Below are 27,380 nucleotides of genomic sequence, written 5' to 3'. Positions count from 1 at the left end.
ATGTAGGAGCAAAAAAAGGAGTCCATACTATCTGGATTTTTCAGAGTTTCTGAAGAAAGATGTTTCCCCTGGCCAAGCCAGCAGCTCCTTAAGAATATTCTCATAAGCTTTCTGGCAAAAAAACCACCAACCCAAAAACCTCCTCCCCTATGACCTTCTGTCCCTCCCTTCCTTCTTGAAGTTCCCAAAATCATCAATAAATGAGAATAGCCAGAGCTGACACATTTGAAGACAACATGTTGTTCACTAGCCTGCGTCAATAAAAAACGTTTTGCTGCACAGAGGTACAACTTGGAACAAACAACTCCTGAGCAACTTCAAAGCAGCAAAGTTGTAACAAAAGCAGCATCTAATGAAAGCAAACCTTGAGAGTGGCAGTTGCTATAACGTACAGAGAAATTCCTTTTGTTAACATTAATAGTTGGCAGCCGGTGCAAGCCATTTTAGTTGGGTTTTAAGGAAAGAAACTGACACAGAAAAAGGTAATGATTTTTTTTGTTTTTAATAGAGGATCTCTCTGAGGGTTTGTGTTCATATCACAAACACTCACTTTATTACATTTTATGGAATGGACTTTAAATGCCAGTATATACAAGCCAACATTTCATTATTGGAGTTTGTGTTTATTCACTTGCCATTGTCAGTTCGTTCCCCTTTGTCTTCTTGTGTTGCTCTTTGTAAAAGCTATGATTTATGAATATGTGGTTTAGATTCTTCACAATATAGTGTAGTGAAGTGGTTCGATAAAAACTTATTAAAGTAAAAAAAAAAAAAAAATCTATAGTTTTGTGTGCTTCTCCCAGCTTCTATAGGAAAGCCCAGTAAGAGACTCTTAGGCCAAGCAAACACCCTGAGCATGATGCAGTAATACAAGCTACATGCTGAGAGGCTTCACTGCACCAGAACTCCTGCTGATGGTAGCCACTGCAGGCAACAACTGCTTTGTCTGTAGAGCTGCAGGATTAGGCCCTCAAAGTTACAGAAGTTGCATAGACCAATAAAGGGGGGTGGGATGAGTAGTGGAAATCTGCCATAGAACATTTTAAATTCAGGGAAGAAAGACTTGTAGTAGCCTTAAGCTACATGGTACCAAATGGCATTTGGTTCTCAAACAGAAGTGTGTGCACCATGTATTTATTTCTAAAACAAAGCTCTCCTGCTGATTGCAGGATCAACAAAGCTGACTGGCAGTTGCCAGTTACTAAAGCCCAGAATTTCTACAGAAATGGAACACTGTTTCAGCTTAAAATAGAGCATGAAAGGGTGATGTATATCATGGTAGCTCAGCCCCCATGTGGGTTTTTCACCTAGCAGCACTGCTGACTTGCCACAGCTGCACAAACACATAAAAGAGGGGATGACAAACTGGACATGCTTACATATGGCTGACAAGAAACAAAAGCTGCTTATAGTAGTGAAAGCTGGAGGAGGCACTCTCTAGAACGAAGAACAATCTCTAAGGAAGCCATGGAAGGTGGTAGAAGCTGTTCATCTGCAGCACAACAGGAATAGTATAAGAAGTGTGTTACAAAACAATTTTGCTGCCTATATTTTGTGTTCCCAGGCCTCTGAATAAAATGCAGCTCTACAAATAAAAAGCCCTTCATCTGTCTCATGGATCCTCAGCAAGTGAGGATTGTCTCAACCAGTCTGACAGGTATTGAAAGCAATAAGGCACAGCTCTGCACCAGTGCCAGCACAGCTGAAGTCATTGGCCTGGTGCCATGTCACCCCCAGGACAAGGCAGCCCTTCTTGCCATGCACACACCACTGCTGTCAGGCTCTCTGAGCAGAGGAACTACTGAAACAGCATCACCACCCCCGTTACTGATACCTCTGGCAAAGAATAACAGTTATAATCCTATATCCTCTTGGAGGTCTGAACTAGAAGGTTCCAACCTGGTTCAGGTAACTAAGACAAGTTTTCCACCTCCAGTGCTCCATGGCCTTCCACGTGCAGTCCTACACACCTGTCTCCAGCCAGGGGAGAGGCTGGATGCTGGGATGAAAATCAGGTATGAGCACAAGAGCTCAGCACAGCCACTCAGCTGAACCAACAGTTGTCCAGAGTCAATGTTACTGATGCTGGAGCACCAAGAAGACTTTGCATCTTGCATACCTCACACACTCTTCTGCTCTGTACCTCAGGAAACACAGAGCATTTTGTCCATGTTGGATTCACCATGGTTAGGTACCTAGATGCCCAGTGGCAATATTCCTCTCCTGCTGATGTAGGAGAATGTAGCAGCTAATTTCTACTAAAAATATAGGTAATAAGCCCAATAAAACACATTGACCAGCATGAAAAACAAAGGGAAAAGCAGTTTGGAGTAGTGGTCTACATTGCTGGGGTTTTGAATTGTGAAATAACCCATAATCCTGTGCATTTTGTTTCTCAAGACACATTTGATTTTCTCATGAGTTTTCGTAGTCAAGCCACTGCAGTTCACATTATCACTGGAAATCTCAATGCTTGTAAAGCTGATTTTTCGTTTGTAGCTAGTGATGGAGCTGTTGAGGATGTTAGTGATGTTGACTTCTTCCATTTCTTTAGTGAGTTCGTTTGCAGGACCCTGGGAAACAAGATTGTACAGTAAGTTTTAGGGTTTGTCTTCTGCAGAGGGAAAGTGCTTTAATCAATAGGGAAACCATAAGGATACAGATAAAAGAACACAGCTTTATCTGTGTTCATCAAAATCCCCACTACTCAAACATGCCTTTCAGCTGCTGCCTTGTTTTTAGAAGTGCCTGAAGTTCCAGAGATGCCTACATTTCCACCCCTGTATTTCTAAAGGCATTTTGAGATCTTTGAGTGAGCCTTACTCTCTATCGCTGAGCAACCCAACATCCATCTCCTACAAGACATCCATCTCTTTATGTCTACACAGTAACTTAATGGCTGGGGAACTCAGCAGCAAAGTGGGAAACCTCTTTTTACTCTGACACTATTTGGAACCTTGATGACCACTGTAATCATACTTGACTATTTAATTTCTCCCACTAAAGCAGAGCACTTTGAACAATTCACTTTCTCTTGCAACCTCCCCAGGATACTGTGGGACTGATGATTGGGACTGTCTTCTGGGAAGGTAGGAAGAAGGGTTCAGCTTCCCTCTGGTAGAGGAAATTGCCTCCCACATCAGTGTTCTAACCAGAGTTATTCCACAGAAGAATGAAGAGGTGTGCTAAACCAGCTCTTCTTTGGCTGCATTTTGAAAGGAACAGCCGTGCTTCTTGCTCTCCTGTGAGCTCCACTCAGGGCTACAGACCCAACTCTTGTGGTAGGCCATAGTGCCTTCCTGAAGGTGATCCTACACAGGACTATCAGCTAAGGCTGCTTCTCCTTCAGCTGGTATGTCAGAGACCCAGAGGTTTAGTGCTCCTCAGGCATTTGTTGTACACCACAATTCAGATTGAGTGACAACTAAGAGAAGCAATTGTTACTGTGTGGGGTTTTTTTGGTTTGTTTGGGTTTTTTTTTGCAATTATAGTTGCAAGTCTTCTACAGTTAATGGAGGACTAATTATTGTTGATGCAAGATAACTAGGCTTATTAACGTAGGTCAGACTTTACCTCTTGAGGTGCTTCAGCTGCACACTTCTGTGATGAGCTGTAGTGAGCTACTGCGTATTCCACAAGGGCACCAAAGATGAAGCTGAAGCAGATGCCAAGGTAAACATCAATGGCTTTAATGAAACAGTTGGTTTTTGAAAGTGAACTTCGTGAGCCGATCATGAGAGTTGTCATGGAAAGCACTGTCGTGACTCCTTGGAAAGTAGAAAAGGAAAGACCTTCTTTTGTACACACTTTGGAAAAGATTTGGCCTATCCTGCACATGTTGTCACATCCAGGTGCTAGCCAGATAGACCATATCGCTTCTTACCAAGTCCAGATCATCAACTGAAGTGCTTTTGTAGCACTAGCTACTAACTTCGCACAGGCTGTCCCTGCCTTTGACAACTTGGGTCTTATTTTTCTTGCTTACAGTAAAAAAACTTCCCCCTTCCTGCCCCCTCCAAAGCACATCACACAAAACACCTGCTCTTCTCTCTGCTGTGAACCTACTGGGAGCCTTGGCTGTACACAGCTCCAGGGGTGGGCAAGTGTGGCAGCCGCAGCACATCTTCCATACTTCATGCTGCTAACCCAGTTCTGCCACAAGTAAAAGCAGAATGTGAGCAGGCTGTTCATCACGGAGCAGAGAGCTCAAGGAAAGCCCCATCTCCCTTGCCCTCAGAGGCTCCCCTCCCTGCTTCCATCTCTCTGTCAGTCAGTAACTCACCAATGCAGGTTCTTGCAGGCACTGAATCCAGTGTGATCCAAAAAGAAACCCAGGACAACATGACGAGCAGAGTGGAGGGCACATAGGTCTCCAAAATGAAGTAAAGGACATTTCTTCTCAGCTCAAATTGCAATATCAGTCGTGGGTAACTGCCTGTTCATAAAAGTAGGAAAAGACAGTGAACAGGAGCTTCCCGAGGACTCCTGAACTGACAGCCCAGCACCCTCCCTTCTGCTGAGGGACACCAGCTGAGCTGCACTGAAGCTGTGGGAGATGCCTTACTTACACAATCTCAACTTCTTGCCTCAGAGCCCTTAATTATCAATATATCCTAGATGAGAGGACACATACACACAGCATTACTGGACAAGAGACATCTAAAACTTGCAGTGGGGCTCCTGAGCTTAATCCACAGTGGAAACATTTGATACCCGTGCCTTAACTCAGGGTAGAAAAGGGCTGATGCTTCCCTCTCTTCTCTCAGCACAGCACATTTTTTCCAGTAACAGCTCTGAAGAAGGGGCATTATCTAGTTGAGTCTTATCTGATGGCTGAGAAAGAAAAGGTTTTTCTCTCAATTTCAGCAGGCTCTGGCTCACATCCCAAAGCATCCAAATATTTTATCAACACAGGGAATTAAACCCCCTGTACTCATTAGCAATTTGTTATCTTTGCTGTGTCTTTTTGCGCTCAAAAAAATCCAGTCAATTTTAAAAAATCAATTTATCATAATACTGACATAAGGGTTCTGGGCCTGGATTGCTAGTGTTTTAGGAGATATTTTTGCTGTTTAAACAATAGTTCCCTTTGAAATGTTGAAACAAAACCCACGTTGTTTGTGGGCTGTGTACACCACAGTAAACAACAAAACATTGTTATTTTTAAAACCTGGTCATTCTAAGGAAATTTTGCTTCCTTTCATAGTGTTTGTGATTGGAGAGAAGAGTATTTACACTAATAGTGAAACAGAAATTGAATTCTGAAGTACAAAGGGATCGTACTCCATCATAACATGACAGAATTGTAATTTGCACACAAAAGTATATTTTAAAAGTTAATTTTACTCCCAGTTACTGTGAACACAGCTCTCTGTAATATTTATAGTCTGCACACCTGGGAGGAAGGGAGAGAGTTTATTCAGGTATGTGTGGAGAAGGAAAGTAGTGGAAAAGATAAAAAAAATAAATTGAAAATCTGTCAAGTGACTCTAGCAGACTAAAATCCCATCTTTCTTGCAGAATACTCTGACTGCAGCTAATTGCATTTCACCATCTTTCTATCTCTTTTTGTGAGTTTAAGATCAGCTAAAGAGACTGCTGACTCAAGCTTGAGTCCAAAGATACTGTCCCACAGAAAGGAAGGGAGGTGTGAGGGGAAATACCCGAGGGCTTTTCTCTATGACTGATGTACCTGTTTCCTGCTGTGACTTCGAGACCAGGGTGCAGTATCGTTCCACCGTGTACTGAGAGAGCCGCAACTTTTCCATGCCATGGACAGAGTCATTTCCTCTCAACCATGTGAAGGTGACATCATTTTCATCATATCCCCCTGAGGAGAACATAAAGAATCATGTTACTGTGGTTTAGCCAGTAAAAGCCCAGCCTTTGCCCTGCCCTGTCTCCTGGGTGGGAACAGAAGCCCCATCTCTGCATTGTAGGCTGGACAAAGGCCCTTTTAACTGTGTCAGACTCCGGGGAGGGGATGAAGGGGAGGGTGTTGACTGCTCTTTCCTTGCTGTATTTTCAGTCTGCTGGTTCAGGTTTCAATAGGAACACACACCACTGTGAACCATGCACCACATGCAAGGCTGCCAAGAACGTACTGCAGTCATTTACATGGGGTATTGGTATTTTAAAATATTTTAATATTTTAATAGGTAATATATTCCTGCCATCCACAGTTTGATTACATGCAGCAGGATAAAACTACCGCAGTGTTCAAGTCTCAAACACTTCACTTATGAGAGGAGAGCAGGAGAAATGCAGTGGTTAAAAAAAAAAAAAAAAAAGAGTATACAGATCCCATTGACCCCCTTACCAATTAGCAGAAGCACATTTCACTGCACCATTATTCAAGTGCTTAAAAATATCAGAAAAGGCATTCTGAGTTAGTCAGGAGCTTAAAGCTGAGACTGCTGTGTGGTTATGAACTAGGCTCTTCTGACTGTGCATGCAGTGTCCAGAAAACTTGCTTATAAAACCAGCTTTTTCTAGAAATCATTCTTCCTATCCCCAAAGGCTTTAAGTTACTGAGAACAAAATAAATGTACCTGGCATTTAGGTAACACAGAATTCCTGCCTGAAAACAGTGGGACAGAGGAGATCAACAATTCAAGCAGTTATCAGTAAACTCCACACATGCCATCTGAGTAATTGCCTCCAGGAATGTAAATGATGGCATAATGTGACCTCAGCTTGGACTGAGGGATAAAGCTTATTCTGAGCCACCAGCCTGCCATTCACTTAAAAAATGTCACTTCATTTAGGAAACAAGCCCATCAATCTCACTAATTTGATTCTTTTATTAAGTGGCCTTCTTTGAGAAAATGAGTAGGGATGCTTTGATTCTGGTAATAACCTGTTCATCCTGGAAGAAAGAATAAGATGCTGTTGCAGCTCTATTTTATCTAATTGTGTTTTCTTATTAGACACAAATAACCAGAGCCTGAGCATGATGAACTCCTAAATTAGTTGTCCAGGGTATGAATCCCCGTGTAGAATCCTAAACACGTGACTTTTCAAAGTTTCTAAGCCATTTCATAAATTCTGGTTACTCAGGAAAATGTTGTAATAAATGATAGATTACTGTTAATTCGTCTGGCGTCTATTTAAATAGCATTATTTCTGGGCACTTATCCTAATGAAATCTCCAGTGAGCAACATGCATGTAATTTCATTGGCATTACACAGCAACTGAGCATGATGTAGGACCCAATCACTTTTACAGCAGGCCCAAACAAGCGATTCTTTAGCAGAAGAGGCCAATGGTTATTATTTCAGAAGCTATTCTTTGTAATAAAGTTAACCATTTTGAACTAATACGGTTTTAATGGGAAAATAATAGGTGCTTCCATAGGTGCTTCATGCTGCAAAGCAGACGTTACAACTGGTCTTTTCAGTATTGAGATTTTAGCTGTTTCTTTTTGTGATGTGAAGTAGGAGATGGTGACTTATTTGCTGTGGAGCTCCATAGGTACAGAACAGCAGCACTGCTTTTGCTGAGCTCCTGGGTAAAGGCCCTGTGATGTCCTAAATTTTCCCAGAGCCTTTCCCAGCCAGCTTTGCTATGGATGAGCTTTTAATTTAATTGAGAGCAGAACTCACTGATTATTCCTTTTTTCTGAGACTTCCAAGGCTGAGACTCCTCCCTGCCCTGACACAACAAGGGTCCAATCATCTGCATCACTGTAACAGCTCTCATGGAGAAGCCTATACCACAAATTTGGGCTTTCCCTTAGTTTCAGTTCTTGAGTTTAGAGGCATGTTCAACTCATAACCTAGTAAAACCCACCTGTTACACTGTCTTGGTACAGCTTAAATTTGGAAAGTGCATTGGGGGTGGTAGATACCTAAAAATGTGAAAAGTGTTTCCTTGCTGTACTCCATCTCATGCACTTTCCCACAAGTCAGTTTTGGAGAAGCTGTATGTGCTGTGTAAAAGGGACAGAATTTGGAAACCCAGCCATTATTACTTCATCCTTTCTGTGCAAAATTTAGCTACTCTTTAATAAGAATAGGGTTTATTACCACTTTTTTTTGGTATAAATTGCACAGTGATGGGAATCCTCTACACAGTGGATTACAGCACAAGCATTTGAAGAGTGATGAAGCAAAGTTGTTTTCTTTTGGACATCATTATTTGCAGAAATAAAAGTGTACTTCAGAAAGCCAGTGATGAATCCAGATCTTCAAGATGTGTAGTTACGTATGAATAAACAAATTCCTAAAGTCAGGGTTTTTTTCTATAATTCTATACTTACAGCTTTCTAGTTGCAGTCTGCATGTTTGGGTGTCCATGGGATATTTTGACAAGTCCATGTTACAAGCAACAGTAGTAGTGATTCTGTAGGAGGAGAAGGAAGTCCAAAAGTTGCAATAAAAGCATGCAATGAAATACCTCAGTTTTTCTTAGCAAACTTGACTGCAGAGACTCTGCTCTGTCAATTTAGGTCATTTTGACCTAATGAGATGAATGGACTGATACCATCAGAGAGAAATCCCCCTTAAGAAGATATGATCTCTGCAGCCACACTAAGGAAAACGTGACTGAAGGAGGAGTTTTGCTTTGCTGTGATGGGAAATTTAGCATAGATTCACCTGTTTGCCAGTGCTACAGTTTGCACATCTTAAGAAGTTGCCACTTACCACCTGAGGCACAGTGACCACCTGCACACCTCCTCTGGCTTGCTGTGACACGAAGAGACAAAAAGTTGGTGTCTAGCAGCTTTGCTTTGCAGTTAAGGTAGCTGGGACACAGGTACTTTGAGCCAAGAAGAGAGAGCACTGTAGGAATTGCTTATCCAGGGACAGTGCACATTGCTGCAGCACTTGCACAGATAGGCGTTTTGTTAAAAAGCAGAAATCATGGCTACATGGCACTGCATAAGCAGTTTCTTGCTATCTGGTAACCTTCTACTGGTATGATGTCCTCCCTTCATTCTTCCCCCACCTCGATCTGACCCTACATGACTTGTCCTGGGAAACATCCAAACTTGTGCGCTTTAGGAGCAGGCATTGGGATGGGCAATCCTTGGCTGGCATTTCCAGGTGGCCAGAGCAGGGGGCTGTGTATCAGAAGAGGATGGGCACAGCTGGCTTTTTGACTCCAGCCTCATTACCCACGACAGTTGGTAACTGCTCCTGTCTGGCATAATTCTTGAAACTTATTCTGAGCCATCACCATCAAAACACCAAAGGTTGATCTACCTTAAGGCATACAAGATGGTGCCATTAGAGAACAGGCGTATGAGGCGGTTCCCCATGGTGACATCATGCAGGAAGGACCTTTTAGACTCCACAATGTATGTGTCTGGCACCCAGAGCAGCTCCACTAGGCGAGCATCTAGTGTGAAGCTCTTGTTGCCATCAAAGACCAAGCGGGGGTCTGTCCAGCGCTGCCGCAAATAAATGGTGGCTGTGTAGTCCTGGGAAAGAGAGGAGAGCCTGTGAGGATGCACTTCCAGCACAGCTGTGCATGTGCCGTGGGTGACAAGGGGCACAACACCCATTTAATGCTTCAAATGCATGCAGTAAATCTGAGATTTTAATAATAATAATAATTTTGTTGTACTGTATTACATTTCTCATCTCTTTACACTCTGTAGTGTTTGAGGACTATCATATTTTTTTAAAAAATGAACAATTATTGTAATTGATATTTTTCTTTTCATTTTGCAGGTAAGAAAACAGATGAGAAGGGCACACTTGAGGCCACTCAGCAAGTCACTGACATGAAAAATCCATCATTGTCTGGAGTTGTAAAATTATACACGTACTATAAATGTGATCACGAAAGAGACCTCAGCACTTTGGAGAAAAACGGTAAACAAATCCAACCCATTATTTCACACAGGTCTTAAAAAAAAAAACACAAGCAAATGAAAAAAAACCCAAAAGTTATAGCATCCTTTTATTATGAGGAGTTTTGGATCTGAGGACGCAAGTTTAGCTTGAGTTTGGCCTCCCAAAACCCACCTACTGGTGGTGGAGCATTTGAAGTTGTTGAATTTGTTGGGGGGAGAGAGGAAAAACTAAAGTCAGTGCTGTTCTTAAAAATGCTGAAATTAAGCATTGAAATTGTTCCTGACTCCACTTCAAGCCCACATTACTATAGCATTTACACAGTCTGCTGTCATAAATGAGCCCTGTTCTCAGCACACCTCTGCAAGTGGTCAGCAGGCTCACAAAAGCAAAGCACCTTGGATAGGGCAGTTAGGTTCTGTGCTGAACACAGAAATACATCTCTCAGACAGGTCCTGCTCTTATCTCTTACAAAATAAAAATTCTTTCCCTTACCATGTCACTCTCGGATATACTAGAAATACTTGCAATGTCCAGACTCATGGCAATCTGAACAGGTTCTCCTGTGGAGGGAAAGAAAAGCTTAAGCAGACAGAGGGGAGAGGCACAGTGAAGCTGCCCAGGATGCTGTGCAGTGTGGGCACTGCCCCCAAAGCAGAAGCCCAAAGGGTTACACAGAGTTTTAGAGCATTGGGCTCACAAATGACATCATGATCCAAAATAAAGTTGTCCCTCTTGGGGAGCTGGAGTTCTGTATCTGGTGATGGTAGCAGAGAGCAAGTATCCACCAGCACTAGCCGTGGAGATCAGCAGTTTCCATAGGCAGCATTTCCGAGGCACCTGCCTAGGGGCAGCCAGGGCCAGTTTCTCCCTCGTTGCCCAGCTCACATCACCCGCACACGGCAAGAGCAGCACAGCAAGCTCTACAGAGGCTCTAGCACGCACACTCGGAGCAGTCCCCACAAGCAGGCAGCCACCGGCATCCCTTTCTCAGACAGGAAAAACTAAGAGGCAGAGAAATTCAGCGATTCCTGAGCGCGTGCTACAAACAGGAGGTGCAACAGCCTTTGCCTCTTCTTATTATGTTACTGTTCTATTCACACATACACAAAAATAAACTCAGCATTCAAGTCCTAAGCTTTGGCAAGTCCCTCATTTTCTAACAGTAACTCTGGAAATCAACCACGAGAGGGCAGCTCCTCCCCAGGAAATGTCCGGGCTAGGAGGGCTCTCTGACTAGGTGAACCAGAGCAACACCTGTCCTCGTGGGACTTGCTGAGGCTCCTGTTCATCATCGAAATTTGGGAAAGATCGAGAAACACGGTTTCTAAATCTCCTCATAGGTGGTTTTGTTTGGATTTTTTTTGTTTGCTTGTTTTGTTTGCTTGTTAACTTTCTTAAAAACTGTGTCAAAATATGTTTCTTTTGCAAAAGATGTATATTTTTTAAAGTAGCTGTCATTCACATCCTCCCTCTAGTTTTTAGATAGTTAGAAGCCCACTAAAATTAATGACCAGGGGTAGATCTGTAGATCCAGGGCCTCAGGAGATCAAACTGACCATTTTTGTTTAACATTGATGGCTCTGGTAGACTTAGGCTGGTGTAGATGCAGTTAATCTCTGTTATGTAATTCAGTAGCATCTATTCACTGATATTACAGGATCTAGGGGAGCTTTCCTTTTCCTGAAAGAGATCAAAGCAAGCTGGTAAATTCTGTATTGTCCTAGAAATTTGTCACTGTGGTCAGAAAAAAAGAATCTCAAAGCTGACCATTGCAGAAAGTCAGTCTGCAGGAGCTACAATGGGAAACTCCAAGTCCTGGTGAAAGCTGATGGGGAATTTTTCTGTTGAGCATAGCTTCACTAATGGGTTCTGGCAGAAAAGCAGAATTGATCAAGATAAAAGTTTTGACAGCTGTTTTTCAAACTTTCACCAATATTTTTCAGGTGCTGAATAACATTCTGAGAAACCCTTTCTTCTGAGTCATTCCAGCACTCACATGGAAGATGGAGACCTGACACTCAGACTGGACAATAGCCTCAGGTAAGGTCCTAAATATCTGACCTTCCTTCAGGTGCTCCCTGCTCTCTAGTGTTTTGTGAGGGTTTAAAGCAGGTTTAGTTTGTGTCTCAGTGTGAAGTGAAAGCATGTGTCAGCAGTCAGTATTTCTGGCGAGGAGAATGGCTTTATTCCTCTATAGCCACAATCTACTAAATAGATACATGGGAACAAAAATAAAGCAGAAAATCACAAGGGCCAGATTCTAAACAATGAGAGCAGAATTTAGTTACTTTGTCAAGTCCTTTGTAGAGGTATTGAAGTTTATAAATCCCCTGTTCTCAGCCTCATAGATGAGTGTGTTCTCATACCCTACACATGCATGTACAATCTATTCAAGACAATAGCAGGTACACAGAATGAAATGTAGCTAATTTAAAAGGAACACAACTTTTTAAACCAGGGCATCCAAAGCAAAGCTTAAAGCATGCTCTCCCCTCCCCACAAACCTTACAGACTTCAAATGATCAAATGCATGAAGCCAACATACCACCAAAGTAGGGCCTGAGGTATTTGTTGTATCCCGTGGTGAGGTTCTCAAATCCAGGGAGGGATGTTGTCTCGCGGCCGTGCAAGTCAGATACATGGCCCAGGGAGCCCCTCCTGGTGACACAAGCACGTACTGTTACGTGTGGCTGGGCGTGCTGGGCACATCTGGTGTGCAGCTGCAGCTGTGTTTCCAGCTTGTGCTCAAACAAGCAAACAAATGGCATAAAATGCTTATTAAAAGTGAGTAGATCATTGAGATCATGGACACTTAACTCACATTGCTTATCCTGGCTGAATAACTGGCACCTTGAAGAGGCAGGCAAACAGCAAATTACCTCAGCTAGTTGGTACAGGTTTGCACACGTGGTAACTTAAGGACAGTCTTAAAATGTCCCAGACAAATCATGCAAGGTCTGCATATCACAAGTCTTAATAACAACCCACAGTCTCCCCCTTCCCACTCCTCCTACAGTCTGTCTAAGGGATATGCATTTCTTTCTTCCTCGTGCTCACGACAGCCTGTAACAAATCTAACTGACCAACAGCTCCTCCTCCCTCATCACTAGTTCCCATCCTCATACATGAGGATCAGGCAGTCCCCCTATAGCTGCTATCAGGAGCAAAACTGCTGAGTACACCCAAAGGGAGAAGGTGAAGCACTGACTACTCCACAGATACCAGCCAAGCTTTGCGGGCTGAACCACCCCTAGCTGCTGTGCACACACACACAGAGTTCAACTCTGCAGTGCCAAAATCAGTGTTCTGTGGTGAACAACAAACCTAGAACCTGACACAGTGAGGCTCACAGCACTGTACCATCATATAAACAGCTAGAGAGTCGGTGTTTAGGACTTAAAGAGAAGTTTTATGGTGCAGTGGCCACGTGCTCACTTGGTGAAAATGTAAATGAGTGAATCATTGAGAGTTTGTTATTGCTTTGTAAAGGGCTGAAGGAGGTGGAAGGTAGTGCCTCTGTGTCTCCCTAGAGTCTCAGAACTGCTAGTCTGTGCAGTATGAAACTTAACAATGTGGTTACTCAAAACCCTGATGATTTTTTTCCTTCTATTCCCTTTAAAGCTGGGTTATTAGTCCTTGGAGCTTTGCTGCAGGTTTTAGACCAAAAAGGACCTTACAGAACAACTGACCTCATCAGTGCACAGCATTAACCATTAAAAAAATTTAGGACTTGTGTTTCCAGGGGTGGTGGTAACATAGCTGGGAGTCCTGAGAGCAGCATTTCCAGCAAAAACTACTGCAAACTGTTCTGGTCCTGAACAGGAAACACGGGGTTGCACTGTGGATGTACATGCTGTGTTTTGGGGACCTATGCAGGTTGCTGCCTTCTATGCCACATCCCTTACTGCACCCAGCTTTCTTTGGCTAGGCTGGATAATTAGAAGCATAGTTTACTTTTGACCCATGTTATTTATATGAAATGTAATTCAGGCATTCCCAGTAAAACAAAATGAACGCTCCACTTACCTTTGGATTGGAAGGAAAAGACACAGACTGAGGAAGCAAAAATACCGGCAGAACATTTCTGGAGATTGTCTGTAGTTGCTCTGCTTGTCTGTGAAGCAGAAAAACAGTTTTGTGATCTAAGAAAAACTATTTTAAAGGAAGGGCACAGGGAAAAGGAACCCTGCACAGTCAGAGCCCCACACTGTGCAATGTTTAACATTCCCTACCCCTTTTTTCTAGCTTGTGTTATTTTGCAGCACCATGCTATCTTAGCTCTTTCCACATGACTAGTGGCAACTCAGGTCCCCAGGTCAAGGCCAGGGTCACCAAATTGTAGCTGCCCCTCGGATTTAGGTAGGGCTTTTCTTCTTTTGGCATGGGATGGCAATTGGCTGATGTTGAGAATGACACCATGGGAACAGGTTTAATAAACAGAAAAATGTTTAGGCAGTTCCTCAAGGCAGTCAGACTCTGCAGCCAAGTGAGATCCTGCCCACCCCCATATGACAGATGTGGCATCTTTTAGTCCAGGGCTCAACTAATCAGCTACGTAGAAACACTGTAGCTCCATGCTCCATTAACTTGTACCTGGGATAAACCCATGCTATTAATAGCAGTGCTGGCAAGCTGCTCAGCATGCAGTACAGGATGAAATCATTCCACTTTAAATGGGTTTCGTTGACTTTTCTGGGAGCGGAACCAAATCTTGGCTTCTGGCCTGAGGCTCCCACGGGCTCGTCCTGGCCTTGGAGCAGGCACCACGATGGGCAGCTCTGAACTGTGCCCTGCACCACTCTGCATTTCTGCTCCATGCCAGAACTGCTGCATCCATTGCACACCTTCTCTCGAGCATGTGGTGCTCTGCCACACACCTGGTGTGTGCTGCCACAGCAAGTTGCTGCAGGATGGGCAGCCAGAGCACCTGCCAGGAAGAGTGTTATTAAGCCATGATTAGTTTGAGCTGGAAACACAGTTGTGCTTGACCTGCTCCACTACACAATTGGAAGTGTGTCCTGTGTGTCAGTTTTCCTGCAGATACTGGCAAGGCAACAGAATTCTTGGATGGATATGAGTCTTCCTCTCGTAAATTGGGAATGACTCTGCAAACCTTTAGCCCTTGTCCTTGGCACCAGTGACAGCAAGATATCCCAGCTTCAGCTTCAACACCTTTCCCATCCTGGCCTGGCTGTGACATAGTAACCCAAAGATCAGGAATTTTCTGCTTGGGTTGTAATCCTCCTGTGGTAATTCACCCCAGCCCAGAAGGCACACTGTCTCTTAGCTAGATGTACAGCTCTGGGGCTGTGTCATGGGACAGGAGGGCTCCAGGTAAGGAGAACATCTTTGCCCATAAAGAGCCAGTAAAAACACTTTAACATTCCAAGCACCACAAATGCAGGGCATCTCGCTGGAAAAAAAGTATTTTTTTAAATAAAATATGCTCTGGTATCTAACATCTGTATTCTTAACAAAGCTTTGCACTTATAGTCCCTTTACTAAGCATGGTGTTTGGAAGTTCCAGGCATTGTCGAGTCCTCCTCACTCTAATGTCATGCAGGGCCAGGAAGAGAAGCATTTACCCACTCACAGCAATGTTAGACCACAATTTTGATGAGAAGGAAGAGGGAACATACAACACAGACTGACATGCATCTCAGAACAAACTCTGGCTAGGGAAGATAAATGAAACACACACCGAAAGAAAAACAGACTACATTTCATTTGACTGCTTAGTTATTACCTCTATTTATTGCACAAAGTTAAGATTTCCATGATGAACTGAGACACAATTTGCCTGTTCTGTTTCCCTTGCACTGTAAGTGAAAGCTCAGCAGGGAGGACCACAGGCAGCTGGTGCTGCAGGCAGGAATGGTCCATGAGCCCCTGTGGGCACAAGCAGCCCCAGGGCAGCCTGGTCCTTCAGCACCCAGGGGCCCTCTGAAGCCTCAGCCTGCCTGAACCAAACAAGCACAACCACCTCCGAAATTTTAGGCAACCAAAATCACTGGGGTGTTTTCACAAGTGCTTTGACTCCCAGGACAAGGTTTGACAGGTCTCACACAAGGACACTCATTTTCCTCTCAGACATGGAGAGATGTGGATTTTTTGGCTTTGCTGTGCCTCGGCCCTGGCAGCAGTTTCACACCATTCCTCTGCCCAGGTGTGTTGCTCATCCAACATGAACATGACCAGCACACAGGAATAGTGCTACAGAGAGGGTGGACAGAGTCAGAGACTCCCCTTTTGCTCCCTGTATTCACTCCTGAAGAACAACATTCCAGGATAAAGCATCACCACACCATCCCCAGCCCCATGGCTGCACCATTCTGTGCTAAGCTTTCTTTGGCCACTGACAGGAATGCAGTGGTTGCCAAATACAATTATAGAATGATGAAAAAGGCAGAAAGTATCATATGCCCTGGGATCAGACTTCTCTTGCTTTGCCAAAATGTAGCTTTAAGGTCAATATTTGTTTATGTGGAAAAGGTTTCGAGGGATTTAAGATAGATACAATGTGTCTTCCTTTTTTAATGTCCCTTTTTTTCCTTCTGCCCAGCCTGAACTGTGAGCAATTGAGTAATCTTGAAAGATGACTGCTTTGGGGGTGTGCGTGGGCAGGGGATTTTGTAAGGAAAGGTTCATGGCATGACAGCTGCTGTAAAAGAGTTGGATATTCTGGTGATTTATTATGACAGCTGTTCAACTTTTTAACTCACTGACCAAACAAATCATTAAACCCGTTCATTTTCAGTTGATACAAAATGATTTGCCTCTCAATTTCATCAACTTTAACTTGAAATAATATATATATTTAAACTTTAAATCTTGTTCTTCCCAGAAAAAAAATTAATTGCTATCTTTTCCATTTTTGAATGTTGAAAATCTATATTGGCATGTCAGGAGAAAATCTGATGCAACTACAAGGAAGGGAATGGAGTTAACAAAAGAAAAACATTTGTGCACATTTTTCTGCAAGCCACTCTTACTGGAAACTGTAGTTACTTGACACTAAAATTAAATTATTCAGAATGAATCCAATTATTACAAAACTAGAGAGCCAGATGGACTCTGATCTGATCTCTGTCAAGACATACAGGAGCTCACTTCTCAGCTGGTCAGGAGAACAAGAATGACATGACAGGTTGATGGAGGAAAAGGGAGAACCTGTAAACAGTGCCTTTACCAGCATGTAGATAATACTGAAACGGTTTCTGATCTTCTAGTTTCAAAAATACCTTTTCTTGCTTATATTTTCTGACTAGCACAAGAAATGGAGAAAACACTTCAAGTATGTTAAGTCAGAGAAGGTAAAACAAAGCACATAATTTGAGGTTGAAAGGAATGTCTCATATTGACTTAAAGTCTTTCATGGTTTGTATTCTGTCAAAACCTCAAAGTTTCTGTTTTGGTTGGACCTTTTTCTGTCCTGCTGGCTTCCTTGTTTGAGCAAATCTGAATTCTACCAAGTTGTCCAAGTCTAGAGGTGCATTTCAAAGCAGGTGCTGTGGGAGCCCAGGCCCCAGCAAGGCACATGGTGGCTGTGGGGGGTGTGACACCAGTGCTGAGAGCTGGCTGCTCAGTGACAGACACCACTGCTTTGTTCTGCCTTTTGTTTGGATCAGTTGCCTTGAGTGGTTAACTAGAATTGTGGACAGTAAAAGGTGACTTCATGGTACCTGGAGAAATCCTTCAAGAATTTCCATGAACTGCTGCTCTTGATAAAAAGTAGATTCTTTCTGTGCAGGTCACTGTCCTTACATCACATTACAAATTACCTCTCAATTCCAGGAACTGCTGGGGGACTCCCTGAGGCTGCAGCCCACACTGCCCCAGCCAACCCTTGCCATGGCTCAGTGCTGTGCAGGAACCAGCCTCCACTGTGGGCAATGGGAGCACCACCTGCACCCACAGGCCAGCAACAACACCCCAGAGAGTGTCCTGGGCTGCGTGGGACAAAACACCACCAGGTAACTTCAAAATACAGAGCCTGCTCCTAAGCCATGTGCTGTGGTACTCTGAAGGCCACATTTATACACACAAACATTACACATAGTGCTACTGTAGGATGAGACTGAGGGGAACCTGTTATTTATATCCCACCCCATAAATTGCAGGCTTGATTCCTGTCTTATTTTTCCAATGAAGGTAAAAAGCAACTCCAAGCAACACAAAAAGGGTTTACAAAATTTAGATCCAGTCTTTGTGTAAGAATGTTAAAACCATGCCCCAGTAATGCAGTTATAAGATGTAAAGTCTCATCCCACAAGCTACCTGTGGGAAGTGGCAGCTTATGCTCACATCTGCCCACCCAACATGGTACACAGGTATGCCTGCAGCTTTCAGGCCTGAGTTCTTCAAATACATATAAGAAAGTCTTAAATTATATAAAAAAAATAATGTTTCTGAGATTTACTTACATGAAATGAATTCTTCCTCCAATATGTCAAGTTTGGCTTCTGTTGAGTCGATTAATTTACTCTGTTTCAGCAACGTACATAAAATTTATAAATCATTACAATATTATACAGAAATTGGGCATGTTCTAGGCAGCTCTTTTCTGCTGCACTAGACACCTTAACTCTAATCTGAATTTGCCTGTGGTTGTCAGTCCCCTATGACTGCAGAGCCATGAGCTCACAGCTGTCTGTGCTCACTCACACTGGGCAATTACTTCAGGTTTCATTCACTGGGCAAACCTGCCCCTCCCTGCCGGAAGGATCCAGGGCTGGGAGCAGAAAGTTCATCTTCCCTCCTCTCCCAGGCACACAGCTCAGCAGCCCAAGCTGCCTTCTGTGATTTTGCTCCCCAGTTGCCAGCCCTGTAATTGTAACCCTGGATATCTGGTACCTCCCTCCGCAGCAGTTCTGCTCACCAAGTCTCCATTGTGTGTGTGAGGGTATTTTATGTGAGACATAATTACTCTTGTTCCTACCAGCTGAGACAAGCATGCACAGGATTAACTCCCTCGTGGGACACAGAGGGTGCACCCTGAGCACCTTCTGAACTGTAGATGTAAAGAGGAGGGTAATGACTGTAGGTGGTTGTTACAGTCACAGTACATACAGATGTTTCACTTAGAAGTTTTACTGAGCACTCTGCTCAGTTCTGGGTGTGCTGGAGGGGGAAATGGGAAATAAAAGGTACTTATTTGGGAAAGATTCTCCTGTGAGCAGAATTTGGAAAGAATGAGAGTGTGTCAATTAGATAGAAAGGAATTAGCAGGGCACAAAGATAAATGAATACATAGAGAAAATACATCAGACTTTTTTTTCCTGGTTATTCTCACATCATATCAGACCAAGGGCAGTCAATACACCAAAGGCTACAGCAGATACACAGCCACAAAGTTCACTGTGGACATTTTTCTCCCAAGCTTCCTGGTAACAGGTAAATGTAAATGTAAAATAAGAAACCTGCAGATACATTGGGTAATTCTGAATTGCTTTCTTTGGTCACATTTGATATCCATGCCAAAGGGAAGCAGATTCCTTCTAGCAACGTGCTGCCCAGTCTCCATGGCAGTTTTCTGTGCCACCTCCAGGTGTGCAGTGCAGGCAGCCCTGTAGGGCTGTTAAGCAGTGAACATGATTTCGTGGAGCAACTACTGTGTGCCCTGGCCCAGCCTTCCAGGAGGAAAAGCAGGAGGGACTGGCTGACCTCTTGGAGAAGGAAAGGAGTGAGGGACAGAGTCACTTTGTCTATGTTCTTGTTGAGCATCTACCTCCTCTGAGCAGATGGGTGTTGTGGTCCCCGTGCCGAGTAGGGGAAAGGACCCAGTGTGGTTGAAGGGAGGGAGTAAGGATGAGCAGAGCTGCCAGTAAGTCATTAATTGAAGGCTTGACAACACACTGACAAATGAACACATGAGAAAAAAAAAATCCAGTGGGGCCCAAAGGAGCACAGTTTAGACATAATCATTCATCTTACACAGATTAGTCTCAATTTCTGTAGGGCAGTGAAACACTCCTCACCACAGTATGTTTTAGGGGCAAACCAGCCATGTAGTGCCTTGAACTTGTACAGCCCACTTTCTCCCAACACATTTATTCTGTTCCTGTAGGCAGCACAGTCAAAGCTGAGCTGCAGCTGCATGTCTTTCCACACCCACATTAATTTTTCCTCAGTAAATTTGACTCAGCATTTGACTTGGAGCAGAATTTAGCTTTTAGTAGATAAATGTTTTAAGAGGAATAATTTATACATGAATAAATAAAACCTTAAAGTCAGTGAGCACACCCACAATAGGTCACTGCAGCTTAGTATAAACAACTCAGCTTTCTTTATAGCAATTTAAAAGCTATCACAACTCTTTGGCATGGCAGGATTACCTGGCTGCAATGACTGGCAGGCCAGTCCCTGGGTGCTGATGGTGTGACTTTACTGCCACAAAGAGCTTGTTATACGGGAAGAATCACCTCTGATCAATAATTAGAAGCAGACACAGTACTGAAGAAGTGTGACTGACTTCCTACAGTAGCTGCCCCTAGGAAAACTGGATTTGAAACGCAGTGCTCCACATGATGAGTGCCTTCAGCTTTGCTCCATATAGCAAAGGTTCTGGTGTCTTATGGCCTAAGACAGAGCCACCTTCAGATGCTTTAAATTTTACTTCCCATCAACTAGGTGCCACTGTGGGTTATAACAAAACTTAAAAGCTAGTCCACTCAAAATACCTGACATGAGGTGACAGACTTAATGCTCCTCAGAAAACCTTTCAGGGTTTTAAGCTCTTCCCAGCAGTTTGGCAGCAGCTTTGTACCACTTGCTCACATCATCCTCCTTCCCAGGCCACTGCGTTGCCACCATTCTGTACCCTCCCAGCCTGGGCTGGGAGGGTTTGAACATGCCCCAGCAAACTCTGCCCAGGCCTCAGTGGTCCTGTCATCCCTTCCTTGAGAGAGGCTTTTCCTAAATGCGTTTAATCTGGATCCATTTTTGTGTTACCTTGTTTTTAAAGGCCCTTCAGCACCATGTTTCTCAATGCAACATGCAATTTAATAGAGCAGTAAAGTAGGACTTTTTTTTTTTTTTTTTTAATTGGGACTTTTCTTTTAAAAATCACCCAAGAAATAGCATTCCTAAGAATACAGAAGTTAAGGTACTCAACGTTTGAGTTATCTCTTGACTACTACCTGTAGTAGTATCAGTCAGACTATGTGCCAAGATGAACAAGCCTCCTGCAGAACACATGCCCACATCTCCTTGCTTTGGTCAGTACCCAGTGTCACTTTTCTCCAGGGAATCCTGGTGGGCAGCCAGGCTGCCCTACACAGGAGGGCATCGGGCTTTCCCCATGGTGCTCAGGGCCCAGGGCTCTGGGAGCAGCAGCCACCCTGCACATTTGCACTGCCTTATTTTCCTCCTTGTTTCATCTGTACCCATTTACCCAGACCCTGCAACCCCCTCCCAGCCTGTGTGGTGATGCAGCCCTGGGGCAGGCACTGGTCTGTGGAGCACCAGCTTTATTTAAGATAATACTTCATATGAGCAATCATCAATAACTTCTAACCTACTCCCTAAAAGACACAGATCAATTGACAGAATATTATAACCCCTTAAAATATTAATGCCCGATCAGGGAGCCAATTTCACTGGGCCTAGAGACACTTCCATTATTAGAAATTATGCCCTGGCCTTAAATAAATTAACTCCATAAATGTCTTACCATGAATACAAATTCCTGCTTTGGGCTTGCAAATAAAATGATTTAGAGCTCTTCTCTGAGGAAAGATGGGGTGTTTAAACTTGCAAAGGAGGAAGGGCTACCATATTCATTAGTCTTTTGTTTTAAATTGACTTGTTTTTTTAAACTGAAGGCATCCCTTCTGGAGGGGAAGGGACATTTTCAGAAAATTAAGTTGTTACATTTTCTTACACTGGGCCACGTGGTTTCAGTTGTCAAGTACACAGATCTTTGCTCAATTCCAAAGGAAGCTCTGGGGCCATGACCACACCAGCCTCTGGAAGGGGCTTCCAAGCAGCATCAGCACCACATCCTTGCAGGACACAGGGTGGCCCAGCAAAGGACCCAAGGAAGAGTGAGCTGGTGTCCCTGGCCAGCAGCTCTGAGAATCTGGATCCCCGAGGGTGGAGGGACCCATTCTGCCATTGACCTGAGGCTGAATTTGGCCAAAAAGGAGCTCTTTTACTTGCTTCTGCAGCTGTCATCATGTGCTGCCAGCACTAGGAGGGCACCTGGACTCCCAGGCAGTGGAAGCTGAGACAGAGCTGCCCACCAGCAGCACAGCAGCTGCTGACCTGGAGTGCAGAACTGGCTTTGCAAAGAAGCATGGCTCCGTGCTGCCTGCACTGGGGAGAAGCTGTGAGCTGCTCTGAGGGCTCAGAGTGCAGCAGCAGCCTCTCAAACTGTTTTTACGCTATAACTGGCTCAGCTGGGCATTCCTTATTCAGGATTAGATAACATGGGCAACATTTGGTGTAACTTTTAGTGTAATATGCCCTCAACACCGAGAACAGACACCAGGCTGGACCATTGTGCTACTGTTTTCTCACCTAGACTCAGGTCACCTAAGCTTCAGCCAACACCACCCCATACAAACCCCAGGAGGCATGGCACTAGCTCATTTTCAGTACAAGTGTTTCAGCCTGCAGCCTGCCATCTTCTACTTGCATATGCCCAAAAGACCCCACAGGTCCTAGGGTGACCATTAGTAAAGCTTCAGCCTCACCAGGTGTTTGTAATTTCAACAAAACAGAGCATGTGCAAGCCCCTTCATTCTAAGCCTCCTGTCAAAGCATTTGCCCTCTTGGTATTGCTGGATCAACTGTAGCAATGTGAAAGCCACAGCACAGCATTTCATCAGAGCTGTATATCACACCAAAGGCCCTGATGTTTCAAGAAGACTTTTACAGCTCTGCATCCTTTCACAAGTCTCTGGGATAGCAAGATGAATCTGGAGTAACAGCAGAGTATTACCTTGGCAGGCCATAGTACATAGAAGTTACACACTGCCTTTTCTATGCATTATTCTACTGCTACCAGTACATCACTTAAGACACTAATTTTCTGAGACCAAAACAGGCTGTGCTTACCTATCTGTACTGTCCTTAAGGACAGGACAGCCCTGGACAGGTAGTCTGCCACGTCAGGAGATGTGTAGGTAGCACCCCACAGCTTGGTTCTCTGCCTGGCAGCAGCTGCCAGGTGTCACTGCCTTTGTCCAGAGCCGTGGCCACCCATACAGCAGGGGCAGGCCCAGATCTGTGCTGCAGCCAGGGACAAGCACCACATTTCCCAAAGGTTATGCCTTAGCTCAAAACCTAGTAAAGACACAGACATTCCTAGGACACATGCAGGTAAAGAGATGCCTTCTGCAGATAATAATCAACAGGAATAACACAAAGAAGATCAAGTCTCTGTCTTTTCATTCTGCTTGGGTATTGATTTGATGAGATTTTGATTTTTTATAACCAAAGCACTGTTTGCTGGTGAAGAGCTCATGGGGCTTTCTCAGCCCTAGCTTAAGAAGATGGATGCAATGTTTCCTTTCAGTTTGTACATAAATGAACATTTCAGTCCCAAACTGCAAGATACAAGTCAGAATGAAAAAAACAGCCACTCTGATTCCACTTGACTGAATCAGAAAGGTTTGTCAGAGACAGCAGATCCAGCTTACTTCTTTTGCCTTAGATAGAAATTCCATCCAAAGCCACCCAGGGAGACAGTTAAACACAGGGAATTTTTACAAGCAGCTCAGGGAGATGGACTTGGCAGCAGCCTTCTGCTCAGTGTCTCCCCATTATTGCATTGACTTTGCAGCTCTACCTGTTGCATTCCCATTGGTGAGCTCTTAGGTTGGTGACACAAAACACCCCCCAGCAGGAACATTTGCTTCTGTGCTGCAGCTTTTAGCTACAGCATCTGAATTCACTTCTTAGCACCATTGAGGGCTGGGTTAAGTGTGAGAGGTGGAGAGAAAGGGACTATGCGGCAGGGAGAGGGGGTGCAGCCTGCTTGGGAGTAAGGGGAAGAGGTAAGCAGAAGACAGAGCAGGTCCCCTTCTCTCCTCATCCCACCCTCACCAAGCCCCCACATTCCCAGGACTGGGAGTCCACTGCTGTGCCTGTGTAACCACGGGGCCTTTGGGGACCCACTGGCACCTGTGGGCATCACTTCCCAACTGCTGCTCCCGAGTCAGAAACGTTCCATCTGCCTCAGTGTCCCTACACATGTAGCAGCCGGGTGCTGCCCCAGCTGCTGCTGCCCCCAACAGGAGCTGCCCCCCCCTGCCTAGCCCCCACCCACGGACACCCCACGCAGACACCACCCGCAGCCAGCACTGGGTTATACTACATTCAGGGCCACCTCGCTCTTATATCGTGTCTGTGCGGGAATCCTCAGGTTCAAAGCAGTTTGGCAGAAAGGAAGGAGGAGACTGCCCAGCTCTGTGCAGCAGGTTGCAGGCTCCTGGCACCTCGGGAGCGTGGCCGGTGGGTGTCCCCCCGCCCCGAGCCCCTGCTCCGCCTCCCGTCCCCGCACCTGTGGCTCCGCTGCGGGCCCTGCGCTGCCGCGGTGCAGCCGCCGCTGCTCCTCGCTGGCCCGGCTGGTGCTTTGCGAGATCATTCCTTAAGAGGCCGGTCTCTGCAGGCAAAGGGCCGAGGAAGGGAGGGTTACAGGATCAGCTCTGCTTTGGCATTGCAGCCCGCTTGCTGCTTTGGTTCTGCGTCCCAAAAGCAGAGTTAATTGCTGGGCTAGAAAATGCAGATAAATCAGTCAGCTCATACCACGTTTATGTCGTGTAGCTCTGTGCTGGCTCCTGGCAGCTCAGCACGGCAGCAGCACCCGCTGAGCTCTGCAGGGAGGTCAGGGCTGGGCTCTTGCCACAGGCCACCTGCAGGAGGGGGTGGTTGCCCAGCACACAGGCAGGGCAAGGGGGTGGCACAGCTGCAGCAGCGACCTGCAGCCAGACACCGTTCCATCAGCAGCGTTTCTGCCCCATTTAAGGTGGCTGTCACGCCAGACCCACTGTGTAACTTAATCTTCCTAGGGTTTTCTAAAATGAAGGCTTGAAAACCAGGGTAGAAAGAGGATACAGAAAACCGATGTTGTAAGAAAAGGACATGTCGCTTTATACTGGAGTCTTATTTCCAGCAAACTCTATGACTTGACAACAGTGTCTCCAGCAACAAAGAAAAATGAAACACATTACCCCTATGCTCTTCTAGGGTGAAATGATGAAGCAAACAAATCCTGCCACTTGAACCAAATTAACATTTCAAATAGGAACAGAAGTTCTGGACTGGTACCAGGCATGGTCTTTTCCAACCCAAAACTCCAGTTAATTATTTCCATTATGTCATTGCCCACTACAACCTGGAAACATTCTTTTGTTATCTGTGTGCACATCAGCACCCCATGTTGATGCCTAGATTGTTGTGCAGCTTTCTAATTGCACTTTAAAATATAGAATACGCTTTGAAAGTTAAAAAAGGTCAGTGTAACCTCTTGTCAGATACAAGAACGAGTTTGGGAACAGAATTAATTGGACACTCAGTTTCAGGTGCACAACATTTTGTTATAATCTCAGATTAATGCACGATTGTGGTTTAATCTTTGGCCAAAGCTCTTACCTGATATGATGTTATTCCCTTCTGCTCCCTAACTTATTAAACATATATTTCATCCATATAAGTGACTTCAGCTGTCAAAAGCTGGGCAGATGTTTTAACTGGAACTAGATTAGGATCTATTGCAAAGTATTGCTTCTTTTTATGTTAATAGGATGAAATACACTCTGAGACACCAAATCAGATCAAGATGTACTTACTAGACAAGCTGCAGCAAATACTAGTTTCTGGTTTGCATGTTCACCAGAAGAAAAGTTCTCTCTTACAGTAGTGCATGTTTTTTGGAGCTGTTCTGAACACCATAAACATGAAAGAAGCTTAATTAAAAGATTTTAATTGTTTTTCATTAAGTACTTTTCCTCCAAAAGGACCTAGGCTTCTATTGCTATATTGTTGTGTTTTTTTCAAGAGGAGTGGGAAGGATTTTTAATAGGAAGAAATAAATGCCAAAATACTTGGATGAGCACTTTGAATCACCACAGGAATGCTTTCTGCTCCTCCCCAAAGGAGATGGCACTTACCAGTGGGATTCATCCCAGCCGTGGCACAGTAGTGTCTCCACTGGGGCAGCCGTAATTCCTCAGGGAGGTGATGGTGCAAGCAGGGATCCTTTCTTTCAAATTCTTGCTCTGTGTTTGTTTTGAGCCGAGGAGTTGCAGAGGGTGGAAGACATGAGATCCAAGTTATCTGTGTGGGGTATGAGAGCAGCAGATGAGTAAGAGAGAGCAGATGAATCTCTCACCTCCCATACACCGAGTCCCAGTCCTAGAGCAGCTCACTCAAGCACAGGGGCACGGGAACAGCTCCTTGGTGAAAAGTCCTTCAGGTGCACCCTGCTCTGCTACATCAGGCCCAGGTGTGGGCCTGGTTGGTGTCTCCACTGGAGAGGACACCTCTGAAAACCTTACACATAGATCACTTAAGTAATTTCCAAGATTCAGTTACAAAGAACAAGTAATTTCTGCTTTTCGGTGAAACAAAATGAGGTGGAAGAAAATTACCTTGAGGTGTGCATGGGTTTAACTTTGTAATTAGCTCATCAAATAGCAGTGGTAGGTTTGCCACCAGAAAGGCAGCCCTTGTCACCTGGAACAGGTTGAGGTGTAGCAGTCTTGATTCTATAGCAACAGGCAGTGCAGTACAGAAACATACTTTGTGTTTAAAAATAGCCTCAACTGTTGTTAGCAAGGATTAGGCAATGGCTTTTTTTTCTTTAGCAGCACAAGATCAAAGTAGAAGGGTAACAGTTGCTACTCTGTGAATGAGGAAACCCTGCTCGATCTAATTCACTGCAGCCAGAGGTGAACAACTTAGCTGTGAATTATGATGGGATATAAAATAGGCTGAACAAAAATATTACTGGGCTTTCTTTTGAGGGCATGAACTCAGAGGTCTTCAAAACTGAGTTTGAACAGTATCACAACACACAGCTTTCATTTTATTGAAGTATTCAATGAATTGTTTACCTTTGGAGTAGATTATTTTGGGCACTGTGAAAATAAGGAAAAGAGAAATATGTGCTGGAGGTTTTCCAGAGGATTATGAAAATATTTAAAGGAAAAAGAATAAATAATTGCAAGCTTACCTTCAGCTTTATAGTTCAAAAGATAAAGAAGAAGTTCTAACAGCATTTGTATGGTTTGGTATGTGCTACCTGCAGAGTTTCCTGCCCCTTCTGTGTGGGACAGAGTTGGTGTTGGCTTCCCACAGGTTCCAGGCTGGAGCAAGACTGATGCTCCTTGTGCATCTGGAATAAAGCAGGTTTCAGGCTCCTGCTTCTCAGGGTTATTCTTGATCTTTAAAATGTATCAGGGACATACATCTGTCTGCCAGGGAAAGCACACACCAAAGCAAAAGGGAACTTGTAAAAAGGAGGAAGAAATTTTACATTTTCACTCAAGTGATTATTTATGCTTTACAAAGTCCCTCCAACCCTGGCACAAATAAAATAACAAGTTCCTGTTACCAAAAATTACTGAAAC

General features: G+C 44.3%; 1 protein-coding gene across 1 annotated transcript; it reads right to left on the bottom strand.

Moving 5' to 3' along the window:
- Positions 1–585: 585 nt before the first annotated feature.
- Positions 586–24,394, bottom strand: GABRP (gamma-aminobutyric acid type A receptor subunit pi). Its single transcript, XM_051631565.1, has 9 exons — positions 24,311–24,394; positions 12,350–12,548; positions 10,297–10,364; positions 9,208–9,425; positions 8,262–8,344; positions 5,693–5,830; positions 4,283–4,435; positions 3,574–3,767; positions 586–2,573 (listed from the first exon to the last, which is right to left on the bottom strand). The coding sequence occupies exons 1-9, from the start codon at positions 24,392–24,394 to the stop codon at positions 2,259–2,261; spliced, it is 1,452 nt and encodes a 483-aa protein (XP_051487525.1). The 3' UTR covers positions 586–2,258.
- Between the last annotated feature and the right edge of the window lie 2,986 nt (positions 24,395–27,380).

Source organism: Apus apus, chromosome 13, assembly GCF_020740795.1.
Source record: "Apus apus isolate bApuApu2 chromosome 13, bApuApu2.pri.cur, whole genome shotgun sequence".
In the NCBI taxonomy this organism is placed as follows: domain Eukaryota; kingdom Metazoa; phylum Chordata; class Aves; order Apodiformes; family Apodidae; genus Apus; species Apus apus.
Note: the sequence above shows the minus strand (reverse complement) of the source record. Positions and strands in the feature narration are given on the sequence as shown.